This window comes from Carcharhinus amblyrhynchos, chromosome 16, assembly GCF_965287045.1.
Source record: "Carcharhinus amblyrhynchos chromosome 16, sCarAmb.v2.hapA, whole genome shotgun sequence".
NCBI classification, from domain to species: Eukaryota; Metazoa; Chordata; class Chondrichthyes; order Carcharhiniformes; family Carcharhinidae; genus Carcharhinus; species Carcharhinus amblyrhynchos.
The window spans coordinates 29,441,719-29,462,828 of record NC_137339.1 but is presented as its reverse complement, the minus strand read 5'-3'; the positions used below and the strand labels follow the sequence as shown (position 1 = coordinate 29,462,828).

The window sequence follows — 21,110 nt, the reverse complement described above, 5'->3', positions numbered from 1 at the left end:
AAATAGTGATAGTGTAAAGGGTGGGGGTGGGTGGGGAACAAGAGTTTCCTTGAATGTTGAGGAAAACTTCCTACAGCAGCATTTCCTGTCCAGTGAGAAAGGAGGCATTGCTTGGGAATAAGGTGGGCTAAGTGGATCAAATGTCAGTAGGGAGCAATTTGTGGACTGTGGACATTGTATCATAAGGTTTAATTTGGATATGGGGGGGGGGGGGGGGGGGGAACCAAGAAAAATTCAGAGAATGTATCTACCACATGAGTTACATGCAAAAGGTTACTTTCTCTATACAGTCTCATCAACATTAAATCAGGTTTGGATACAAAGTAAAGCTTCTTTTGCACTGTGTCATGAAGTATTTCCTTGTTGGTATTAAGGTGGACACTGATGGTATGTTAATAATTTTTTAGTATCCGTTCATGGGATGTGGGCATCACTGGCAAGACCAGCATTAATATCCCATCACTAATTGCCCTTGAGAAAGTGACCTGAGCTGCCGCCTTAAACCACTGCAGTCCAAGTGGCGTAAGTGTTATCATAGTGCTGTTAGGAAGGGAGTTGAGCATGAGTTCACTCTCCACACCATCCATGCATATTGCCACTTTTGAGAGGTTTCCTGCAGTTGATTCTTACCATAGTTGTCACTTTGTCCATGTCTAAACTCTATTGGCTGATGTATCCATTTGCAACTGAAAATCAGTGGATTCGAGTTTTCCATACAGTTTCCTAGAGAGCACTCTCAATTTTTAAGTTGCCATTCACAGCTCAGCTCTAATAAATGTTCTACAGTGAGATTTGACAGTCACACTTAGCAGTCAGGCAGCATGGTGGCACAGTGATTAGCACTGCTGCCTCACAGTCAGGAACCTGAGTTCAATTCCTGGATGGGGTCACTGTCTGAGTGGAGTCTGCATGTTCTCAACGTATCTGCTTGGGTTTCCCCCTGGGTGCTCTGGATTTCCTCCCACAGTCCAAAAGGCATGCTGGTTAGGTACATTGGCCATGTTAAATCCTCCCTCAATGTACTCGAACAGATGCTGGAGTATGACGAATAGGAGATTTTCCCAGTAACTTCATTGCAGTGTTAATGTAAGCCTACTTGTGACACTAATAAATAAACTTAACTTTAGTGCAGGAGAGATCGCAGTAATTAGCACAGGAGCTATTCTTTTTCTGGCCCAAAAGGTATGCCAGATGTGTCGCTGAGGTAATTGAAGCAAAACCAAAAATAGAATTAATTGAGTTGAAGCGTTGTTGAGGAAATTATTACTACCATGATACTCCTTACAGTTATTGCTTTTGCAACAACATAAGTAGAGTGATTCATATAAAACCCATCACTGAGGTGATTTAGATCACTTAACTTATCTCACGATTGATTATATCTGTTTACTTTGACTGAAACTGAGAGTGACAGATGACTCCAGCATTTGTCATCTCCTCACTGTATCGATATATCTATGTAGTTAATGTCTTTCTTTCTTCAAGACCAGTTGCAAGTTTTTTTTTGGAGCCATGAGTTAATATAATAACTGTCCTTATTTTTAGATTTCCTGTACTTGCTTACTTGCCAGGGTGTGCAAATGCACTGAGAGTGTGGCCAGCATTTGAGGGGAGATGATGCATTTAACTTGTGTTATATAAATAATCTTCTGGGCATTGTGAAAACAATCATCTGAGTATTAGGTTTTTAAAAGCAAACGATTGAACAGAAGGCCACTTAGAAACTTGAATGGGAAAAGATTTAGAACATAGAACGCTGCAGCACAAACAGGCCCTTCGGCCCTCGAGTTGCGCCGATCACAACAACACCTACCAATCCACAGACCTATCTATAACCCCCAATCCCATTAAATCCCATATACTCATCCAGAAGTCTTTTAAAAGACCCCAGCGAGTTTGCCTCCACCACCACTGACGGCAGCCGATTCCATTCACTCACCACCCTCTGAGTGAAAAACTTACCCCTAACATCACTTCTGTACTTGCCTCCCCGCACCTTAAATCTGTGTCCTCTCGTAGCGACCATTTCAACCCGGGGAAATAGCCTCTGAGAATCCACCCTATCTATTCCTCTCAACATTTTATAAACCTCTATCAGGTCGCCTCTCAACCTTCGTCTCTCCAGGGAGAAGAGTCCCAGCTCCCTCAACCTATCTTCATAAGGCATGCCTCCCAGTCCAGGCAACATCCTTGTAAATCTCCTCTGTACCCTTTCAATAGCTTCTACATCCTTCCTATAGTGAGGCAACCAGAACTGCGCACAGTACTCCAAGTGAGGCCTGACAAGGGTCTTATAAAGTTGCAGCATTACCTCCCGATTCCTAAACTCAATTCCTCGATTAATGAAGGCCAGCACACCATACGCCTTCTTGACCACATCCTCCACCTGCGAGGCCGATTTAAGAGTCCTGTGGACCCAGACCCCAAGATCCTTCTGTTCTTCAACACTGCTAAGACTCCTGCCCTTGATAGTGTACTCGTTCATCCTGTTGGTCCTGCCAAAATGGACAACTACACATTTATCCGCGTTGAAGTCCATCTGCCACTTCTCCGCCCAGTCCTGCATCCTATTTATGTCCTGCTGCAACTTCTGACATCCTTCCAGACCATCCACAACACCACCGACCTTCGTGTCATCGGCAAACTTACTAACCCATCCCTCCACTTCCTCATCTAGGTCATTTATGAAAATGACAAACAGCAAGGGTCCTAGAACAGATCCCTGGGGCACTCCACTGGTGACTGACCTCCATGCAGAAAAAGACCCATCCACAACCACTCTCTGCCTTCTGCAGGCAAGCCAGTTCTGGATCCACGAGGCCAAAGCCCCTTGGATCCCATGCCCTCTCACCTTCTCAAGAAGTCTTGCATGGGGGACCTTATCAAATGCCTTGCTGAAGTCCATGTACACCACGTCCACTGCACTTCCTTCGTCAATGTGTTCAGTCACATTATCGAAGAACTCAACTAGGCTTGTAAGGCACGACCTGCCCTTGACAAAACCATGCTGACTATTTCTGATCATGCCAAACCTCTCCAAATGCTCGTAAATCTTGTCCCTCAGAAGCCTCTCCATCAGCTTACCAACCACTGAGGTCAGACTCACCGGTCGGTAATTTCCCGGGCTATCTCTGTTCCCTTTCTTGAAAATAGGAACCACATCCGCAATCCTCCAATCCTCTGGAACCTCTGCCATCTCCATTGACGACGCAAAGGTCGTGGCCAGGGGCTCTGCAATCACCTCCCTCACCTCCCACAGTATCCTGGGGTACATCCCATCTGGTCCCGGCGACTTATCTATCTTGATAGAATTCAAAAGTTCTAACACATCCTCTTCCTTAATATCTACAAACTCAATCTTTTCCATCTGCTGCAAATCTGTAGCAAAATCTCCCAGATCAGTTTCCACCGTGAATACTGAGGCAAAGTACTCATTAAGCACCTCTGCCATTTCTTCTGGTTCCACACAGACCTTTCCCCCTTCACCTTTTATAGGTCCTATCCCTTCTCTTCTCATCCTTTTACTTTTCACATATTTATAGAAGGCCTTGGGATTCTCCTTAATCTTACCCGCCAAGGCCTTCTCATGACCCCTTCTGGCTCTCCTAATTTCCCTTTTAAGCTCCTTTCTACAATCCTTATACTCCTCAAGATCCTTAACATCTCCTAGCTTCCTGAACCTTTTGTACACCTTCCTTTTCCTCCTGACTAGGTTCACCACAGCCTTCGTGCACCACGGTTCCCGCGACCTACCAAAACCTCCTTGTCTCATCGGAATGTTGTCGTGCAGAGCTCCAGACAAACATTCCTTGAATATCTGCCACCTTCCTTCGATACTTTTCCCTAAGAACGCCTCCTTCCAGTTTATTTGTCCAATTAACTTCCTGATGTCTTCGTATTTCCCCTTACTCCAGCTAAACACCTTCCTAGCCTGCCTGATCCTATCTCGTTCCAATGCAATTGTGAAGGAGATAGAATTATGATCACCATTCCCAAGATGCTCTCCTACCAAGAGATCCGTCACCTGTCCTGGTTCATTCGCCAGTACCAGGTCAAGTACAGCCTCTCCTCTCGTGGGCTTATCCACGTACTGTGTCAGGAAACCTTCCTGAACACACCTAACAAACTCCTCCCCATCCAAACCCCTTACCCTTGGGATATTCCAATTGATGTTTGAGAAATTGAAGTCTCCCATCACGACAACTCTGTAATTACTACATCTCTCTAGAATCTGTTTCCCTATCTGCACCTCAACTTCCCTGTCACTATTGGGCGGCCTATAGAATACACCCAACAAAGTTTTCAACCCTTTGCCGTTCCTAACTTCCACCCACAGAGACTCTGTAGGTAGTCACTCCACAGCATCCTCCTTCTCTGCAGCCATGACACTGTCCCTGATCAACAGTGCCACTCCACCACCTCTTTTGCCTCCCTCCCTGTCCTTCCTGAAGTTTGTTAAAGTTTGTGTGTGATTCTTCATCAAGCCTTCTGATTTTAGGATTAAAAGCCATTGTGGGTCTGGTATGATATAGGAAACTTTTCTCTTCCTGTTTGGAATGTAGTTTCAGTGATTGGTGCAGCATCAGACCCTGTGTCATCAGCTAAGGAAGCAACAACTGGCACCTTTAATAGGAATGAACCTCCCAAGGTGTCACTCAGAGGGGACATCAGGAAAAAAATGGATGTCGAACAGGCAGGAAGAGATCTTAAGAGTGGCAATGAAAAGGCATTTTTTAGATGGTTGTTGGAAGTGGGGGAGGGGATGAAGAAGCAGTGAGTTCCAGAGCTTGGCCCCAAGTTTTGATGTAGCCGTTAATGGTGCAGTAAATGGGGAAAATGCATAAAAGCAATTGGCAATAAATGTGATCTTGTCAGTGTGACCGTATCTAAGAGCAAATATTTCTTGTTGAGAGCATGGAGTGGCAGAGAAAGAAATACTCTGATCCTTCAGGAAAATCATCTTGTGTCATAATAAGTCTCTAAATCCACCACTGCAAACTTTATTTTGTGCACTTCAGACATGCTTTTCTTATTATGAAAGGACAGGATGCATTTATATAGTGTATTTCATAAGGCATTCTCAAAGTGTTTTATAGTCAATGACTATGGAAGTGTTGTAATGTAAGAAATGTAGCATCTAATTTATGCACAGAAATCCCCCACAAATGACCATTAATATGATAATCACCTGAGAATCTTTTTTGTGATATTAATTGCCCTCTCCTCCTCGCCCAGTCCATATCACTCTTGCTTTCGATAGATCAGCAGTAAATGCAAGGAGGAACATAAGAAATAGGAGCAGGAGTAGGCCATCTAGCCCTTCAAGCCTGCCCCGCCATTCAATAAGATCATGGCTGATCTGTCGTGGCTCAGTTCCACATTCCCGCCCTCTCCCCATAACCCTTAATCCCCTCTCTTATCAAAAACCCATCAACCCGTCTTAAAAATATTTAGCGAGGTAGCCTCCACCACTTCAACGGGCAGAGAATTCCAGAGATTCACCACCCTTTGAGTGAAGAAGTTCCTCCTCAACTCCGTTCTAAACCACCCCACCTTATCTTGAGGCTGTGCCCCCTAGTCTTACTATCCTTTCTGAGCGGGAAGAGTATCTCCACCTCTATCCTATCCATCCCATTCATCATCTTATACGTCTCAATGAGATCTCCCCTCATTCTTCTAAACTCTAACGAGTACAAGCCTAGTTTATTCAGCCTCTCCTCATAGCTCAACCCCCTCAACTCCGGCATCAGCCTAGTAAACCTCCTCTGCACTCCCTCCAAGGCCAAAATATCCTTGCGTAAGTACGGCGCCCAAAACTGCACACAGTACTCCAGCTGCGGCCTCACCAATGCCCTATACAGCCGCAGCAAGACCTCTCTACTTTCATATTCAATCCCCCTCGCGATGAAGACTAGCATCCCATTCGCCTTCCTGACCACCTGCTGCACCTGCAAGCTGGGTTTTTGCGACTCATGCTCAAGGACCCCGAGGTCCCTCTGCACCGTCGCCTGCTGCAGTTTTTCACCACGTAAGTAATAATCCTTCCTACCATTATTCCTACCAAAGTGGACCACTTCGCACTTGCCAACATTAAATTCCATTTGCCATTTCCTGGCCCATTCACCCAGCCTATCTAGATCCTTCTGTAGACTTTCCACCAATCTTGGTGTCATCAGCAAATTTCGACACCCTACACTCGGTTCCCTCCTCCAGATCATCTATATAAATGGTAAATAGCTGAGGCCCCAGCACCGACCCCTGAGGCACTCCACTAGTCACCATCCGCCAATCCGAATAGCACCCATTGACCCCCACTCTCTGCCTCCTATTTGACAACCAATCCTCTATCCACGCTAACACCCTACCCCCAACTCCATGTCCCCTGACCTTCTGCAATAACCTCCTGTGAGGTACCTTGTCAAACGCCTTCTGAAAATCCAGAAAGACCACATCCACCGGCTCTCCTCTATCCACCGCCCTAGACACATCCTCATAGAACTCCAGTAAATTTGTCAGACACGACTTCCCTTTAACGAAACCGTGCTGCGTCTGCTCTATCAAGCAATTCCTCTCAAGATGCCTTGCTATTTCCTCCTTGATGACGGATTCTAACATTTTACCTACAACTAGCCTGTGACTTGAAGGAGGTGGAAGCTTTGGAGAGAGTGCAAAGAAGATTCACCAGGATGTTGCCTGGTTTTGAAGGCATTGACTATGAGGAGAGGTTAAATTAACTAGAATTGTTTTCACTGGAAAGGTGGAGGCTGAGGTGAGATCTGATAGAAGTCTGCAAAATTATGAGCGACATTGGCAGGGTGGATGGTCAAAGGGTTTTTCTCTAAGTGGAAGTGTCAATTACAAGGGGCATAGGTTCAAGGTGAGAGGGGCAATGTTTAAGGGAGATGTGTGGAGAATGGTGGGTGCCTGGAATGTGGTAACAGAGGAGCTGGTGGAAGCAGGCACATTAGCGACATTTCAGAGGCATCTGGATGGGTACGTGACTAGAGCGATGCAGACAGTTTTTTTAGTTTAGGGGTATCATGATTAGCACAGGCTTGGAGGGCCAAAGCGCCTGTTCCTGTGCTGTGCTGTACTTTGTTCTTTGAACAGCTTCATAGCATTTTAGAAATATGTCAGTTGAACGTCTAAAGTTTGATGAGCTATGTCCAGAGGGCTTTTGGGGCAGGAAGCCAAAAGTTAGAGAAGCCTAGTATCTATCCACCTGCAAGGTCAGACATTATGTCAGCTTAACATCCTGTCTGAAAAATGGCACCTTTGACATTACAGCACACTCTCAATTCTGGCCTTGTCCTGCTCAAGCCTTGGAGTGGGGCTTGAACCCTCAACCTTCTGACTGTGAAGTAAGAGCACTATCAAGTGAGTCATGGCTGAATATGATGATGGATTATCAATTTCTAATTGTGTTTTGAGGAATTGTTCTGAATTTTTATGTCTTTGTAGTGTTTCCACGTGCCCTATTCTGCTCTAACCATGTTTCTTGGCGGTGACCAGCGAGATAGAGATTCAGCGACTGCATACAGTAAGTACTGATTTTCCCTTCAGTTGGAATTTAAAATATTCCAATCTCTCCACTTCTGAGAATTTCATAAGACCGTAAGACACGGGAGCAGAAGTAGGCCATTTAGTCTATCGTGTCAGTTCTGCCATTCCATGAGATCATGATAGGTCTGATACAATAATTCTCAACTCCACTTTCCTGTCTTATCTTCATACTCTTGATTCCCTTACTGATTAAAAATTGTTCCTCTCAGCCTTGAATATGCTTAATGATCAGCGTCTATAGCTCTATGTGGTAAAGCATACCACAGATTCACTATCGTCTGAAAGAAGTTCCTTCTCATCTCTGTTTCAAATGGATGACCCCTTATTCTGAGATTATGACTCCAGACCATCCCTGAAAGGGAAACTACCTCTCAGTATTTATCCTGTCAAGCCCCCTGAGAGCCTTGTATATAAGGTTGCCTCTTATTCTTCTAAACCCCATTGAGTGGACCAACCTCTGCTTCATAGTGTAGGACATCTTAGACTTGCATGCTCGCAAGAGTTAAAAAAAAAGTGCAAAGGTATGTGTTGAAAGTGTGAAGCAAAAGATATTTTCATCCCACTAGATTATCTTGATATAGACTTGTGAAAAAGATGTAGGCTTCTGAAAAAATATAAAAAACAAGCGGTGAGAAGTTGTAGAGCTAAGAGGTTATTGTCAAACTGTTACTAGTCAGGAGACAGCTGTGTGATGAACCATTTATGGAGGTGTCTGTCCCCTTTCAGGAATGGGAGTGGAGGTTGTCGCAACCCTGGCTGGAGCTGCTATTCAAGGTCAGATTGTGGGTGCATATCACACGCAAACTGCAGAAACGTGTCGCATGATACAGAATGGAACAGAACTCAACAACACTTCCCCATTGCTACACAGCCTCAATAACACGGTCAGTACTGCTCACTGTATTGTAAGTTATTTTGACTCAGCTATATTCTGAGATGGAAGGATATCACGTCATGCCACGTTCAGTGCTGAAATATTTCAGAATAAATCAGCATCTCACTTCTTCTTCAAAGAACAATCTGCTTTTCTGTGCAGTGCCTTTAATATAGGAAAATGTCCCAGGTATGTAACAGAAGCAGAGTAAGACAAAAATGAATCCTGCAGGAGACTGTGGGCCCTATTTTACCACTGTGGGCGCAAAAACATGGTAAAGTCGGGCATGAGGCCATTAATGCGATCCACATCCTCGCAGATGGCCACTTTACCGAGACCCAGGAATAGCCGTGATCCGATTTGTGCCCAAGACGGGCACGAAGGCGATTTAAATCCATTTCAATTGAATTGATAAGCTGCCTGCCCAACTTTATCAGCATTTCCCCCTTTACCAGCATGGCTGCTGAGTTGGAATGGCACCAAATTGGACATGCTGAATAAAATTGTGGTTTGGGTGCTCCAGCTGCTGAAGAGGCGAGTTCAGAGCTTCCAACGACTCTCTGACTCAGATCAGTGAGGGCAGGGGGGAGGCAGGTCGGCTCGTTCTTGGGGGAGGATGGGGGTGGGGAGGTGGGCCAGATCATTCTCTGTTAGGGGAGGGAGGACGGACATTGTCTTGTTGGGGGGGGGGGGAGGTGCGGGGGAGTGAGGCCAGATCATTCTCTGGGGGAGAGAGGGTGGGGAGTGAGGCCAGATCATTCTTGGGGAGGGGGGATGCAGGCAAGATGTATCTCTGGAGGAGGGTGGGGGGAGGCCAGATGGTTCTCTGGCGGGGGGGGGGGGGGGGGGGGGGTGCGGGGGTGGGATGGGCAGGGGGGTCCGTTGCCACTCTGCAGGGGAGAAGGGGGCAGAGGGTCATGATCAGTCTGGGTAGTGGAGGGGTGGTTGGATAAGGGGGACAGTGATGTCTGTGGGGACCATCGCTCCCGGTTTTTGCTCCCGGGTCGCTTTCTCTGCACGGGCACACTTTTTCAAATTTGTTTTCTAACTGCGCATGCGCAGTTCAGAGTTCCGATCGATCCAGGCACGCTAAGCCCCACCCACAGCGTGTTCAGACCCGTGTTTTTCTTTTCAGGCTGAGTGCATATGAGGGTGCCTGAAAGCAAATTTCAAAGTTGAATCTGAATTATGCCCAGATTCGGCATTTAGAATGAAAATGGGCCCGTGAGTTTAAATTCTAGCAGAGTCAAAAACTTAGCTGCATATGAAATTTGTACATTGAATTTCTTCCTGTGCTGCCATTGGAATGTGTTCTGACATAACAAAATCTAAGAAAAGGATGCTGCATCCTCTGCAATATGCTTTATTCACATTCAAATCCCAGGCCCAAAGTGTTGGGTTTGGCGCAGATCGCCTTGAATGTTATAGAAACATAGAAGATAGGAGTTGGAGGAGGCCATCAGACCCTTCAAGCCTGCTCCACTAATCATTATGATCATGGCGGATCATCCAACTCTGTAGCGTAATCCTGCTTTTTTTCCCATTCGCCCCAAGTGCTATACCCAGCTGCGTCTTGAATACATTCAATGTTTTGGCATCAACTACTTCCTGTGATAATGAATTCCACAGACTCACCACTCTTTGGGTGAAAAAATGTCTCCTCACCTCCATCCTAAATAGTCTACCTGAATTCCCAGACTGTGAGCATCAAACAGTTTCCTACTTGGAGCTCAAAGTTTGGCATTGTAGGAAGAGAAGTTCAGCCAGGCTTGCTACTGTTCTTTGCAACATTAAAACTTTCTTTTTTAAAAAAAATTAACACAACCCATAATTTTGTGAGTGAGCCATAGATGGGTCTGTCTTAGAGTGTTTTTTCTCAATAGAATGTATTTTCTATCGAACATTTGAATTGTTTTAAATGTTTCCCATGTTTTATTTATCACCATACCTTTTAGTGTATTCATGTAGTTAACCTTAGCTAGTTTTCCCCTCTGGAACTGGCTTTGTTTAAACTTAATATGACATTCAAAGGCATTACAATGACTATATCCCAGTGGATCTTTTACTATGACTAATTAACTCTACCTCATTAAACCATACTAGATTTAAGATAGCTTTATCCCTAGTCAGTTCCACAACATATTGCTGTTAATGGTAAAGTGATGTGATGGTCAGCTGAACCGGTATAAGTAGAAAGCAGATGGGAATTGTGGGGAGATTGTGTGGCCCAGAGCTTGGCCCAATTGTTGTGCAATGAAGTTTCTTTTTTTTGAACCTTTTTCTTTGATTTACTTTGAAGATTTTTCTTTTATTGTTTGCAACTGAAGTATCCATACTGCTGGATGAACATAATATTTCGGGAAGACTGACAGAATGGCATAGAAAGGGAGATAGCTCTGATAGTAATGGATGAGATCAGAATTTTAGGAAGAAAAAAATCTGGCCTCAGAAGATCTTGACTCACCTGATGAAGGAGCAGTGCTCCGAAAGCAATTGATTCCAAACAAGCCTGTTGGACTTTAACTTGGTGCTATTAGACTTCTTACTGTACTCTTCCCAGTCCAATACTGGCATCTCTGCAGTATGGGTAGAAATTAAGAATAACGAAAAGTCAAAGTTCAGGTGAGATAGTTTAAGGCCCCCTAACTGTAATTATGCCATTTGATAGAGCATTAAACAAGAAATTATTGGAGTTCATAGCAAAGGCAATGTAACAAGTGTAAGGAACTTTAATCTCCTGGGACAATGAAATTGGCAAAGGTAGTTTACTAAATGGGTTTTCATGAAGCAATATGTTGTGAAACTGACTATGAATAAAGCTATTTTAAATCTAGTGTTGGCGTAATGAGACAGGGTTAATTAGTCATCGTAAAAGATCCACTGGTATATAGTCATTGTAATGCCTTTGAATTTCATATTAGGTTTAAACAAAGCCAGTTCCAGAGGGACAACTGGCTAAGGTTGGTGACTCAAATTCACTAAAAGGTATGGTGATAAATAAAACATCGGAAATATTTACAACAAAAACTCTAACAAAGACCCATCTGTGGCTCACTCATTAAATTATGGGTTGTGCCAATTTTTTTTTAAAAGGAGGCTTTAATGTTGCAAAGGACAGTAGCAAGTCTGAGGATTGAGAGTGTTTTGGAAACTAGCAAAGGGCCACCAAAAAGTCGATTAAACAGGAAAAAAATAAAATATGAGTAAACTAGCTAGAAATATAAAAATGGACTGTAAGAGCTTTTACAAATATATAAAAGGAAGAGTAGCTAAAGTAAACATTGGTTCCTAAGAGGCAGAGACAAGAGAAATTATCACGGGGAATGAGGAAATGGCAGATGTATCAAACAAATATTTTATCTGTCTTCACAGTCAAAGATACAAGTTTCTTCTGGAAATAGACAGTAATCTAGAGGTTACCTAGTGGAAACTGAGGTAATTAATATCAGCAGAGAAAAAATATTGCAGAAACTTAAGGCACTAAAAACCAACAACTCCTGGGATCTGATGACCTACAGTCTGAGATTCTAAAAATGGTAGTTGCAAGATAGTGGATGGTTTGCTATGATATTCCAAAAATCTTTAGAACCGATGTTACAATCAATCATTAAGGATATTATAAATGCAAGTATGATTAGAACAAGTCAACAAATAAAAATCCTGTTTGACAGATTTATTAGCATTTTTGAGGATGTAATAGTCGGGTAAAGGGGAACTGGTATATGTATACCTGAGTTTCCAAAATGCGTTTGATAACATGCCACAGAAAAGGTCAATAAGCAAGATAAGGCCTCAAAGAGTAGGGGATAATATATTAGCAAAATTGGAGTTAATGGATAATAGGCAAAGAGTGGACATAAGTATGCCTTTTTCAAATTGGCAGAGTGTTGCTGGAGCCTCAGATATTTGCAATCTATATTAATTACTTTGATTACTTTCTGGCACTTTATTATCAGCAAACTTAGATATAAAGCGAGGTGGAAAGATGCACTGTGAAGAGAACAGGACAGGGTTGTAAAGAGACAATTTAGACAGATTAAGTGAGTTTGGTAACAAGCAGGCAGGTGGAGTATAATGTGTGTGGGGGGGTGATTTGAAGTCATTCACTTCGGTCATAAGAAAAGCTGATTTATTTTTTAAAGGTTGTGAAATTTGTAAATGATTATGTCTCAAAGAGATTTGAGTTTGCTCGTACAAGGAAAGCAGGAAGTTGGCATGCAGGTAATAGCAAGCAGTAAGGAAGACAAATGGCATATTAAAAAACAAAAAGTGCTAGAAAGACTCAGCAAGTGTGCCTGCATCTATGCAGAGAACAACAGACTTAGTGTGTGGATTGAGTCTGCATGACTCTTTTTCCACTCTGACCTGCTGAGATTTTCCAGCATTATCTGTTTTTATTTCAGGTTTCCAGCATCCACAGTATTTTGTTTTAATTTTAGGGTAAATGGCATGTTGGGCTTTATTGCAAGAGATTGGGATACAAGAATAAAAATGACTTGCTACAATTAGACAGGGCTTTGGTGAGATCACATTTAGATTACCATGTGTGGTGTTAGGCATTTTTGGGAAGGGTATACTCGTACTGGAGGTGGTACAGGGAAGGTTCGCTAAATTGGCTCCTAAGATGAAGAGGATGGGAGGCTGAGTGATATCAGCCTGATCTAGAATCATAAAATCCCTGCAGTGCTGAAGGAGGCCCTTCAGTCCATTGAGCCTACAACAACAATAGTCCCATCTAGGCCCTAACTCCAGTGCCAGGGAGAACATGCAAGCTCCATGCTGACATTTACCTGAGGCTGGAATCAAAGTCACTGAGCAGAGATTGATAGCCAAGTTCCGCATGCATGAGGACCACCTCAACCGGGATCTTGGGTTCATGTCACACTATCTGTAACCCCCACAACTTGCTTGGACTTGCAAAATCTCACTAACTTTCCTGTCTGGAAACAATACACATCTTTTTAACCTGTGCTTAATGCTCTCTCCACTCACATTGTCTGTACCTTTAAGACTTGATTAGCTGGAAAGACTCATATTCCAATCATTATTCATGTAAATTGAGTTTGTGTCTTTATATGCCCTGTTTGTGATCAGAACTCCCACACACCTGACGAAGGAACAGCCAGTTCCGGAAGCTAGTGGCGTTAGCTACAAATAAACCTGTTGGACTTTAACCTGGTGTTGTGAGACTCCTTACTGAGTTTACCCCAGTCCAACGCTGGCATCTCCACATCACAGCTGGAATCAAACCCAGGTCCCTGGCGCTGTAAGATAGCAGTGCTAACCACTGTGCCATGTGCTGCCCACATATTCTTTGGAGTTTAAAAAAATGTGAGGCAATCTCATTGAAACATGCAAGATTGTCCCTCCTGGTGTCTAGGCTCTTGGTTATAGACACTTGCTGTTTCCAATCCTCCTGCTATTGTTTGCACCATTCTTATTGCCCTTGCATCTATTTAGGTCCCAAACATGGTTTAGGGAAGAGCTAAGGAATGATCCTTGGGATTAGGTGATATGAGGAGAGACTGAAGAAACTTGCGTTTTTCAGCTTTAAAGGAGGTAAATGCAATGTGATGTGTGGGAAGTAAATATGATAGAAAATTTTTTAAAAATAGAGAATACAGTAAACAACCACAACCATAGCACATTTGGGATTTACTAAAACGCTTCTTCACACAGCGAGTGATCAGTAAATGGAATGGCCATCTGGTTATGATGGTGGAGGCAAAAATCATCTGCTCAATTGATTGAGATTTGAGTAGCTGAGGTTTTGTGGGAGGATATCTGTGGGGATATTGTGAATAGTTAAACCAGACTGCACTAAGAGGCTTGTCCTTTTGTTTTTGAAACCTGTGAGCATTAAGGTATCCCTGTAAGAAATGTATTTTCCTCTTTTTCCACAGAAGTGGGCCTACATGGTGGCAGCCATGGTGATCGGGAGCCTTTACTTTCTCTGTTCGTTGATTTTGTTACTTGGAGTAAAGGAGCACACGGGTAAGTGGCTGGGCTGAGATTGATGGACTCGGATGTGGAAATGACAGGCATGCAAATCAAGTTCATCCACTATCATGCTAAAACTCTTAACTGTCAGTTGGAGTCTGCTGGTGTGGAGCTTAGTCCCCCTTTTAGTTTTGTTTCTTGTCATCAAGTGTTTCTCTCTTTCCTTTCTCTCCATCAGGCAGCAGCTCCTTCTGGGCTCCAAAGCCTTCTATTACTTTATCCAAGTGCCCATTCTTCATGAACTCAGCAAGTGAATGCAGCCTGGAGTTTTGATTGTGGAGAGTGCCACAGCCAAGCTTACGGTGGCATAATTTGACGTCTATACAGCTGATCTTTCTTATTGGGATAGTGATCAGGAACTGAAAACTGGTTGCATTTTCCAGTTTGTTGGGCAGTTCTTTTTTATAAAAAATATTTGTTTGCAAGAGTAAGTATCCCTGGCTGGCCCGATGGTTATTGCCCTTGAAAAGGTTGGTAATGGGCTGCCTTCTTGAATTGGTGAAGCCCAACAAAAGTTAATGTTCTAACTTGTGTCCTAGCTGAGATCACAGGCCTCAACAGAAACCTGTTCCAAATGTTCACAGTCCTTAGTGAGATGTTTTACTTTATATTTTGGTTTGCTCTATCCCTTTTTCCCCTCTACACCCTTCACATGCTTATGTCTCCATTGATCCTGGGCACCAATTCTCAACAAGAAGACAAGAAAGCAGACCTACTCCCTGCTAGATTGTCATTCCTGTACCACTTTCATCACACAAATACTGTCCTAAAATGAGAGAGCCTGATTCCGTTTCAAACAATCACCATAATGGTCAAACTCCTATCTTCTTTGCACATTATCCTAACAAGATAACTGGTTGTCTCACTAATACTAACATAGGATGATATCAGTTATATTGTAAATCTGGATGTCAAATGGATGGTTTCTGCAAATAGGCCATATGCTCCAAGTTGTAAGTCCTTTTTGTTCACTACAAGATTTTGGCAGATGTATTGAGTGATCTCAAATCGCTGATCAATTGCAATGTTAAAATTTGTTTTGAATAAGATTATAAATTGAAAATGGATAATGTGACCTATTGCAGAATTCTAGCATAAGATTGGCCAGTTTGACCTTTGCACGTTCAAATACTTCAGATATTTGACTCTGCTTCTGTGTGTATTGATTGACTGACTGTTCTGTGATTATTACAGATTGCTTTGCTCCTAAAGACCATTTCCACGTTTCATACGTAACGGGCCTGAAGCTGGTTATGAGTCACAAGCCGTACCTGAGCCTCACCTTTGGCTTTCTGTTTATCTCACTGGCTTTTCAGGTAACTGAGAAAGAATATATTTGTTGGTCATCTGGACTTTCATATCATTTCTCAATACAAGAACGTAGAAAACTTATTGTCCAGTGTTCCCCGAAACATGACTATTATAAAGAAAATCAAGGAAACTAAAACGCTTCCAAATAAATTTGACAGCCTTTAATTTCTCTGGCTGGAGTTTTACCACTGTTCATACCGCTGGGATTTTTCCATCCTGTTGCAATGAATGGAGATTTGGCTGGCTACCAAATTCCCTGACTTTACTGCAGCCGGAGTGTGGTATGAACAACAAGTAAGATCGCACCTTCCGAGTTTGGCCATGAATCCACCATGTAGTCTGGTGCTACACAATTCTTAGGGATGCTGAGGGCTATTCACAAGGGTGGGTTAGGAGTGATTGTTTTCTTTTGGAGAAGCTAGAATTAGCGCTCACTGTTTAAAAATAAGAGGTTGCTCCCTAAAGACTGCGATGCAGAGAAATTATATCTGAGGGTTATAAGTCTCTTGAACTCCCTTTCTCAAAAGTCAGTAGAAGCAGAATCTTTGAAGATTTTGCAGGCAGAGCTAGATACACTCTTGACTGACAAGAGGGTGAAAGGTTATCGGGATAGAGAGGAATGTGGGCTCGAGCCACAATTGTATTGAATGGCAGAGCAGACTCGCGGAGCCAAGTGGCATACTCCTGCTCCTAATTCATATGTTCATGATGCATACAAAGAAAGCTCTAAGTTCCAGTTGTGCTGAATTAACTGATCTTCAAGATGGTACTAGGAGCACTAGTATCCTGAGGTTAAGAAAATGACAATGATCCGGTGCTTTACTTTCCTGAATACTACATAGTGACCTTTGCAGAAAGGTGCATTTGTCAACTGAGTGAAGACAAAGTTGAATTCAGCTGTGATGCAAGACTTTCTTCACCATCATCGCCTGCGGGGGCCCTCCCACTTCCTTCCTTCCTTCCCCCCCCAATACACACAACACACACACATCCCTTCCCTTTGAACCTACAGACCTCCTGTCTCGGCTGATATGAAAAATGACCATTTTGCAAGGCTTTGGAGGGTAGGTGATACCAGTCTGTCCTTAACAGTTTATGTTAGGGTAAAAGTCAAATGTGATTTTTGTATTAAACTGGGGTGTTGAAAATTCCCACTGGAACTTGAGTGTTTGCAGTTAGGCCATGAGTTCAATGAGGAAAAGGGCCTCATGAGTCTAGTAAGTCCAGTTTACTTTACATCAGAATCTCATGAGTCCAAAGATGTGCAGTTTAGGTGGATTGGCCATGCTAAATTTCCCCTTAGTGTCAGATGGATTAGCTAGGGTAAATGCATGGGGTTATGAGGAGAGGGCCTGGATGGGATTGCGGTCAGTGCAGACTCGATGGGCTGAATGGCCTCCTTCTGCACTGTAGGGTCTATGATTCTAATATAATGTTTCTCACTTTGCTTCGCCACACAGCTCGTCCAGAATAATTTTGCATTGTTTTGCACCCATGCGGCCAATTTGGGCAGTCACTTTCAACACATCATCTTCGTGATTCTGGTAGGTAAAGATTTTCCTGCATCATCATTTCTTGAGGAACCATTGTGACCAATTTATTAAATGCATTTCAGTTAAAATATATTTAAACCTCGTCTGTTTTGTGCCAATTGTAAAATGGCTTTTCTTGTTTGCTTACGTAATATGGGTATTCGTTTGTTATTTGACTTGGATATTTTTCAATAGCCTATACATCTATTGCATGGTTACAATGTGTGAGCATCAAAACCCATAACAATTCTGTCCCCATTTATTTAAGAATCATCCACTTGTATATTGGATTTACAGAAAGTTACAGTTATGTCATATGTCAGTTATATTTCTTGAATTAGTTGGGGATTTGTTGCTTATTATCATCCTCTCAGTAACCTTCCACTTCAATTGCTTGAAAGCAATTTGTAGAGCCTTTTATTGGTACTTTATTCCTAATCAAAAAAGCCAATTAAGTCTGTTCCAAGTCTCCCACATGAGGGACAAACCAGATCCAAGCTGACAAAAAACTGCAGCAGGCGACGGTGCAGAGGGACCTCGGGGTCCTTGTGCATGAGTCGCAAAAACCCAGCCTGCAGGTGCAGCAGGTGGTCAGGAAGGCGAATGGGATGCTGGCCTTCATAGCGAGGGGGATTGAATATAAAAGTAGGGAGGTCTTGCTGCAGCTGTATAGGGCATTGGTGAGGCCGCAACTGGAGTACTGTGTGCAGTTTTGGGCGCCGCACCTGCGCAAGGATATTTTGGCCTTGGAGGGAGTGCAGAGGAGGTTTACTAGGCTGATACCGGAGTTGAGGGGGTTGAGCTATGAGGAGAGGCTGAATAAACTAGGCTTGTACTCGTTAGAGTTTAGAAGAATGAGGGGAGATCTCATTGAGACGTATAAGATGATGAATGGGATGGATAGGATAGAGGTGGAAAGACTCTTCCCGCTCAAAAAAGACAGTAGGACTAGGGGGCACAGCCTCAAGTTAAAGGGGGGGCGGTTCAGAACGGAGTTGAGGAGGAACTTCTTCACTCAAAGGGTGGTGAATCTCTGGAATTCTCTGCCCGTTGAAGTGGTGGAGGCTGCCTCGCTAAATATTTTTAAGAAGCGGGTTGATGGGTTTTTGATAAGAGAGGGGATTAAGGGTTATGGGGAGAGGGCGGGAAAGTGGAACTGAGCCACGACAGATCAGCCATGATCTTATTGAATGGCGGGGCAGGCTCGAAGGGCCAGATGGCCTACTCCTGCTCCTATTTCTTATGTTCTTATGTTCTTATGTTCTTAAAACAAGGATATACATCTCATCTTGGGCTTGATCAAAACAAGATCCAAGCTGACAGGATGAGGCATTACACCCCCTCACAGCTCGATCTAACGCTTCACCTTAACCAAAAGGCCAAGATGGTTTTAAAATATGGCATCAGGTGAAGCCTCAGTTTAGCCTCATTGGCTACCCTGACCACTTACACTTGATCTTAGCCAAATGGCTGAGAAGAATTTGTAGAGTCTTGAGGGCAGATAATCTCATCAATTTTAAATTTTCCAATGCAAAAACAGAAAGTGCTGGAAAATCTCAGCAGGTCTGCCAGCATCTGTGGCAAGAGAATAGAGCCAATGTTTCAAGTCTAAATGATCCTTTATCAGAGCTCTAAAGGATCATTTTAGACTGGAAATGTTGGCTGTATTCTCTCTCCACAGATGCTGTCAGACCTGCTGAGATTTTCCAGCATTTTCAGTTTTTGTTTGAGATTCCAGCATCTGCAGTATTTTGCTTTTATCTTAAATTTCCCAAAGCTATTTCTCTACAGCGATTGCGAAATGATCAGATTAGTCACTCTGGAAGGCGCCAATGTCGCACAATTAGAAAAAAACGAATTGGGCAAAATCATGATCTAGATAAAAACACTCATCATACAAAATATCAAGTCATAACTGTTATTGCATAAGGCTATTTGTTGGTTTTTGGGGTAAATTTGCCACCTCCTTGTCATTCAATCTCATCTTAGTGGATTCTGCGCCATTGCAAGTGTTATCTGCATGCATGCCTAAGCTTAGTGTTTAATTTTAGAAAGTATTTTCCATTTAATGTATTTAAATCTGCACATGCACAAGAATAGATCCAAACAAGAGAAAGGAGTTGTCTACAATTGCTAGTGAATTTCAGCATAATGGTTATAAGTAGATGCCATTTTAATTGATAAATTGGACAGCAACTTCTGCAGTATGTGCATGCAGGAAGACCTCAACTTTACAATCTTTGAGATATGATGAACTGCACATTTATATGTGTGTCTTAACATTCTGTGACACCCCATCTATGTGGCTGGACAGGTCATACCATTTATATTAAGTTGGAAATGAGTATTTTCTTTCAAATTTTTTGACATGACTGACGTGATTTCATACATTTGCATTGTTTTAAATATGCACTCAGACTCAGTAGTTCAAAATTACCAGCCAACTGATAGTAAATGACAGCTTCATTACATCCCCCATACTAACTTTGAATGCAACTTTTTGTAGCGGAGAAGTTCAAAATCTTCCAAAGGAACATGATTTTGACCATTACTAGAAAAGCGGAATTTAGAAAAGGGAACATAGCTCAGGGCAAAAACAATTCTAAATTTGTTAACTAAGGCCCTTGCTAGTCTGGCTTTCTGGCTTCCTGCCTTCACTGCAGTATCTGAGATAACTTCCACTTCCTGAGGTTGCAGAGTTAAATGTACAAGTTTCAATTGTGAACCAACTCTTTTGAATGTAACTTCTTAGCTTATCTCACACTATTTAGTGTTGTTATTCTTTAAGGAGGCTGGCAACATTCAGTACAGAATAGTTGGTTAGAAGTTGGACAACAATGTGCAGTTTACAAGAGTCCCTTTGAATTCAACCAGTTAACACCAAAATCTGCCAAACCCATTTTGTTAAGACAGCCCATTTGAATTGGTCCTTGTCAAAACTTCTCCACTTTTACATCTTAGTTATTCAGCATCGTAATGTGATAGGTACAGCAAATGTCAGTGGACATTTGGATAGGGCTTGAAACCAATTTGTCATAGAATATCACAGAGGTGAAGTCTTGTTTACCACTGTGACTGACCAGAGAAATGCAATGTTAATACTGGTATAGTGTTCTTATCCCTATATAAAAATCAGGAATATCCATCCAATTGGTCTGTTATTTATTAACAAAACACCAAGAATATTCATCACCAAGCAATGCATAGCTATCTGGTGGTAGAATGTTTCACCAGGTTAGTTAACAATCCTAGCCTCGTCCTTTCCATCATGTACTTACTTTTCATTCTAATATGCAGACTTTTTTAAAATTCTGGCTTTATGATGTATTAATGACAGTGTTTTTGACACTGTGACAATGTGTACGCTTTCTTCCTAAAGACAGCAAATTTTCAGTTGTTTGAGGAACAATACCTTGTGATGTTATCTCCTCTTCCCCCACTGGTGATGGTCAATTTCAATTGTGTATGAAACAGGAATTGAACTAAAAATGCTGAGCATACTAAAGGTCAACAATTCAAGGAAGACAGCATCATGTTCTTGTTTTATCTAAAAGTCAACCTCTAACTGTTTGCTGCTGAAACTTCTACCTCTCATATCCCAAAGATGTTTTGCTCTATTTCTAATTTAAAAGGGTGAGCTGTTATTTTTTTTTCCTTTTGTTTTCCTGTAGATCTCTGCAACTGTCACGGTTCCATTCTGGCAATGGGTCTTGGTAAAATTTGGAAAGAAAGTAGCGCTGTTTGTGGGACTGATTGTGAGTTAATTTGTTCATCGACCAGAGTTAAATTCTTTCTCGTTGTTCTTCCTATCTGCCTTAGAAAACATGAAG

The 21,110-nt window shown here is 42.6% G+C and overlaps 1 protein-coding gene across 1 annotated transcript in view; it reads left to right on the top strand.

The window, feature by feature from the left end:
* LOC145353931 (sodium-dependent lysophosphatidylcholine symporter 1-like) overlaps nt 1-21,110 on the top strand; it is a 55,602-nt gene that overhangs the window by 12,932 nt on the left and 21,560 nt on the right. The window contains exons 5-10 of the mRNA XM_080204937.1: nt 7,462-7,540; nt 8,290-8,447; nt 14,341-14,431; nt 15,632-15,753; nt 17,209-17,292; nt 20,952-21,035. Of these exons, the coding sequence (XP_080061063.1) occupies nt 7,462-7,540; nt 8,290-8,447; nt 14,341-14,431; nt 15,632-15,753; nt 17,209-17,292; nt 20,952-21,035 (618 nt within the window). The remainder of the gene's footprint in view (nt 1-7,461; nt 7,541-8,289; nt 8,448-14,340; nt 14,432-15,631; nt 15,754-17,208; nt 17,293-20,951; nt 21,036-21,110) is intronic.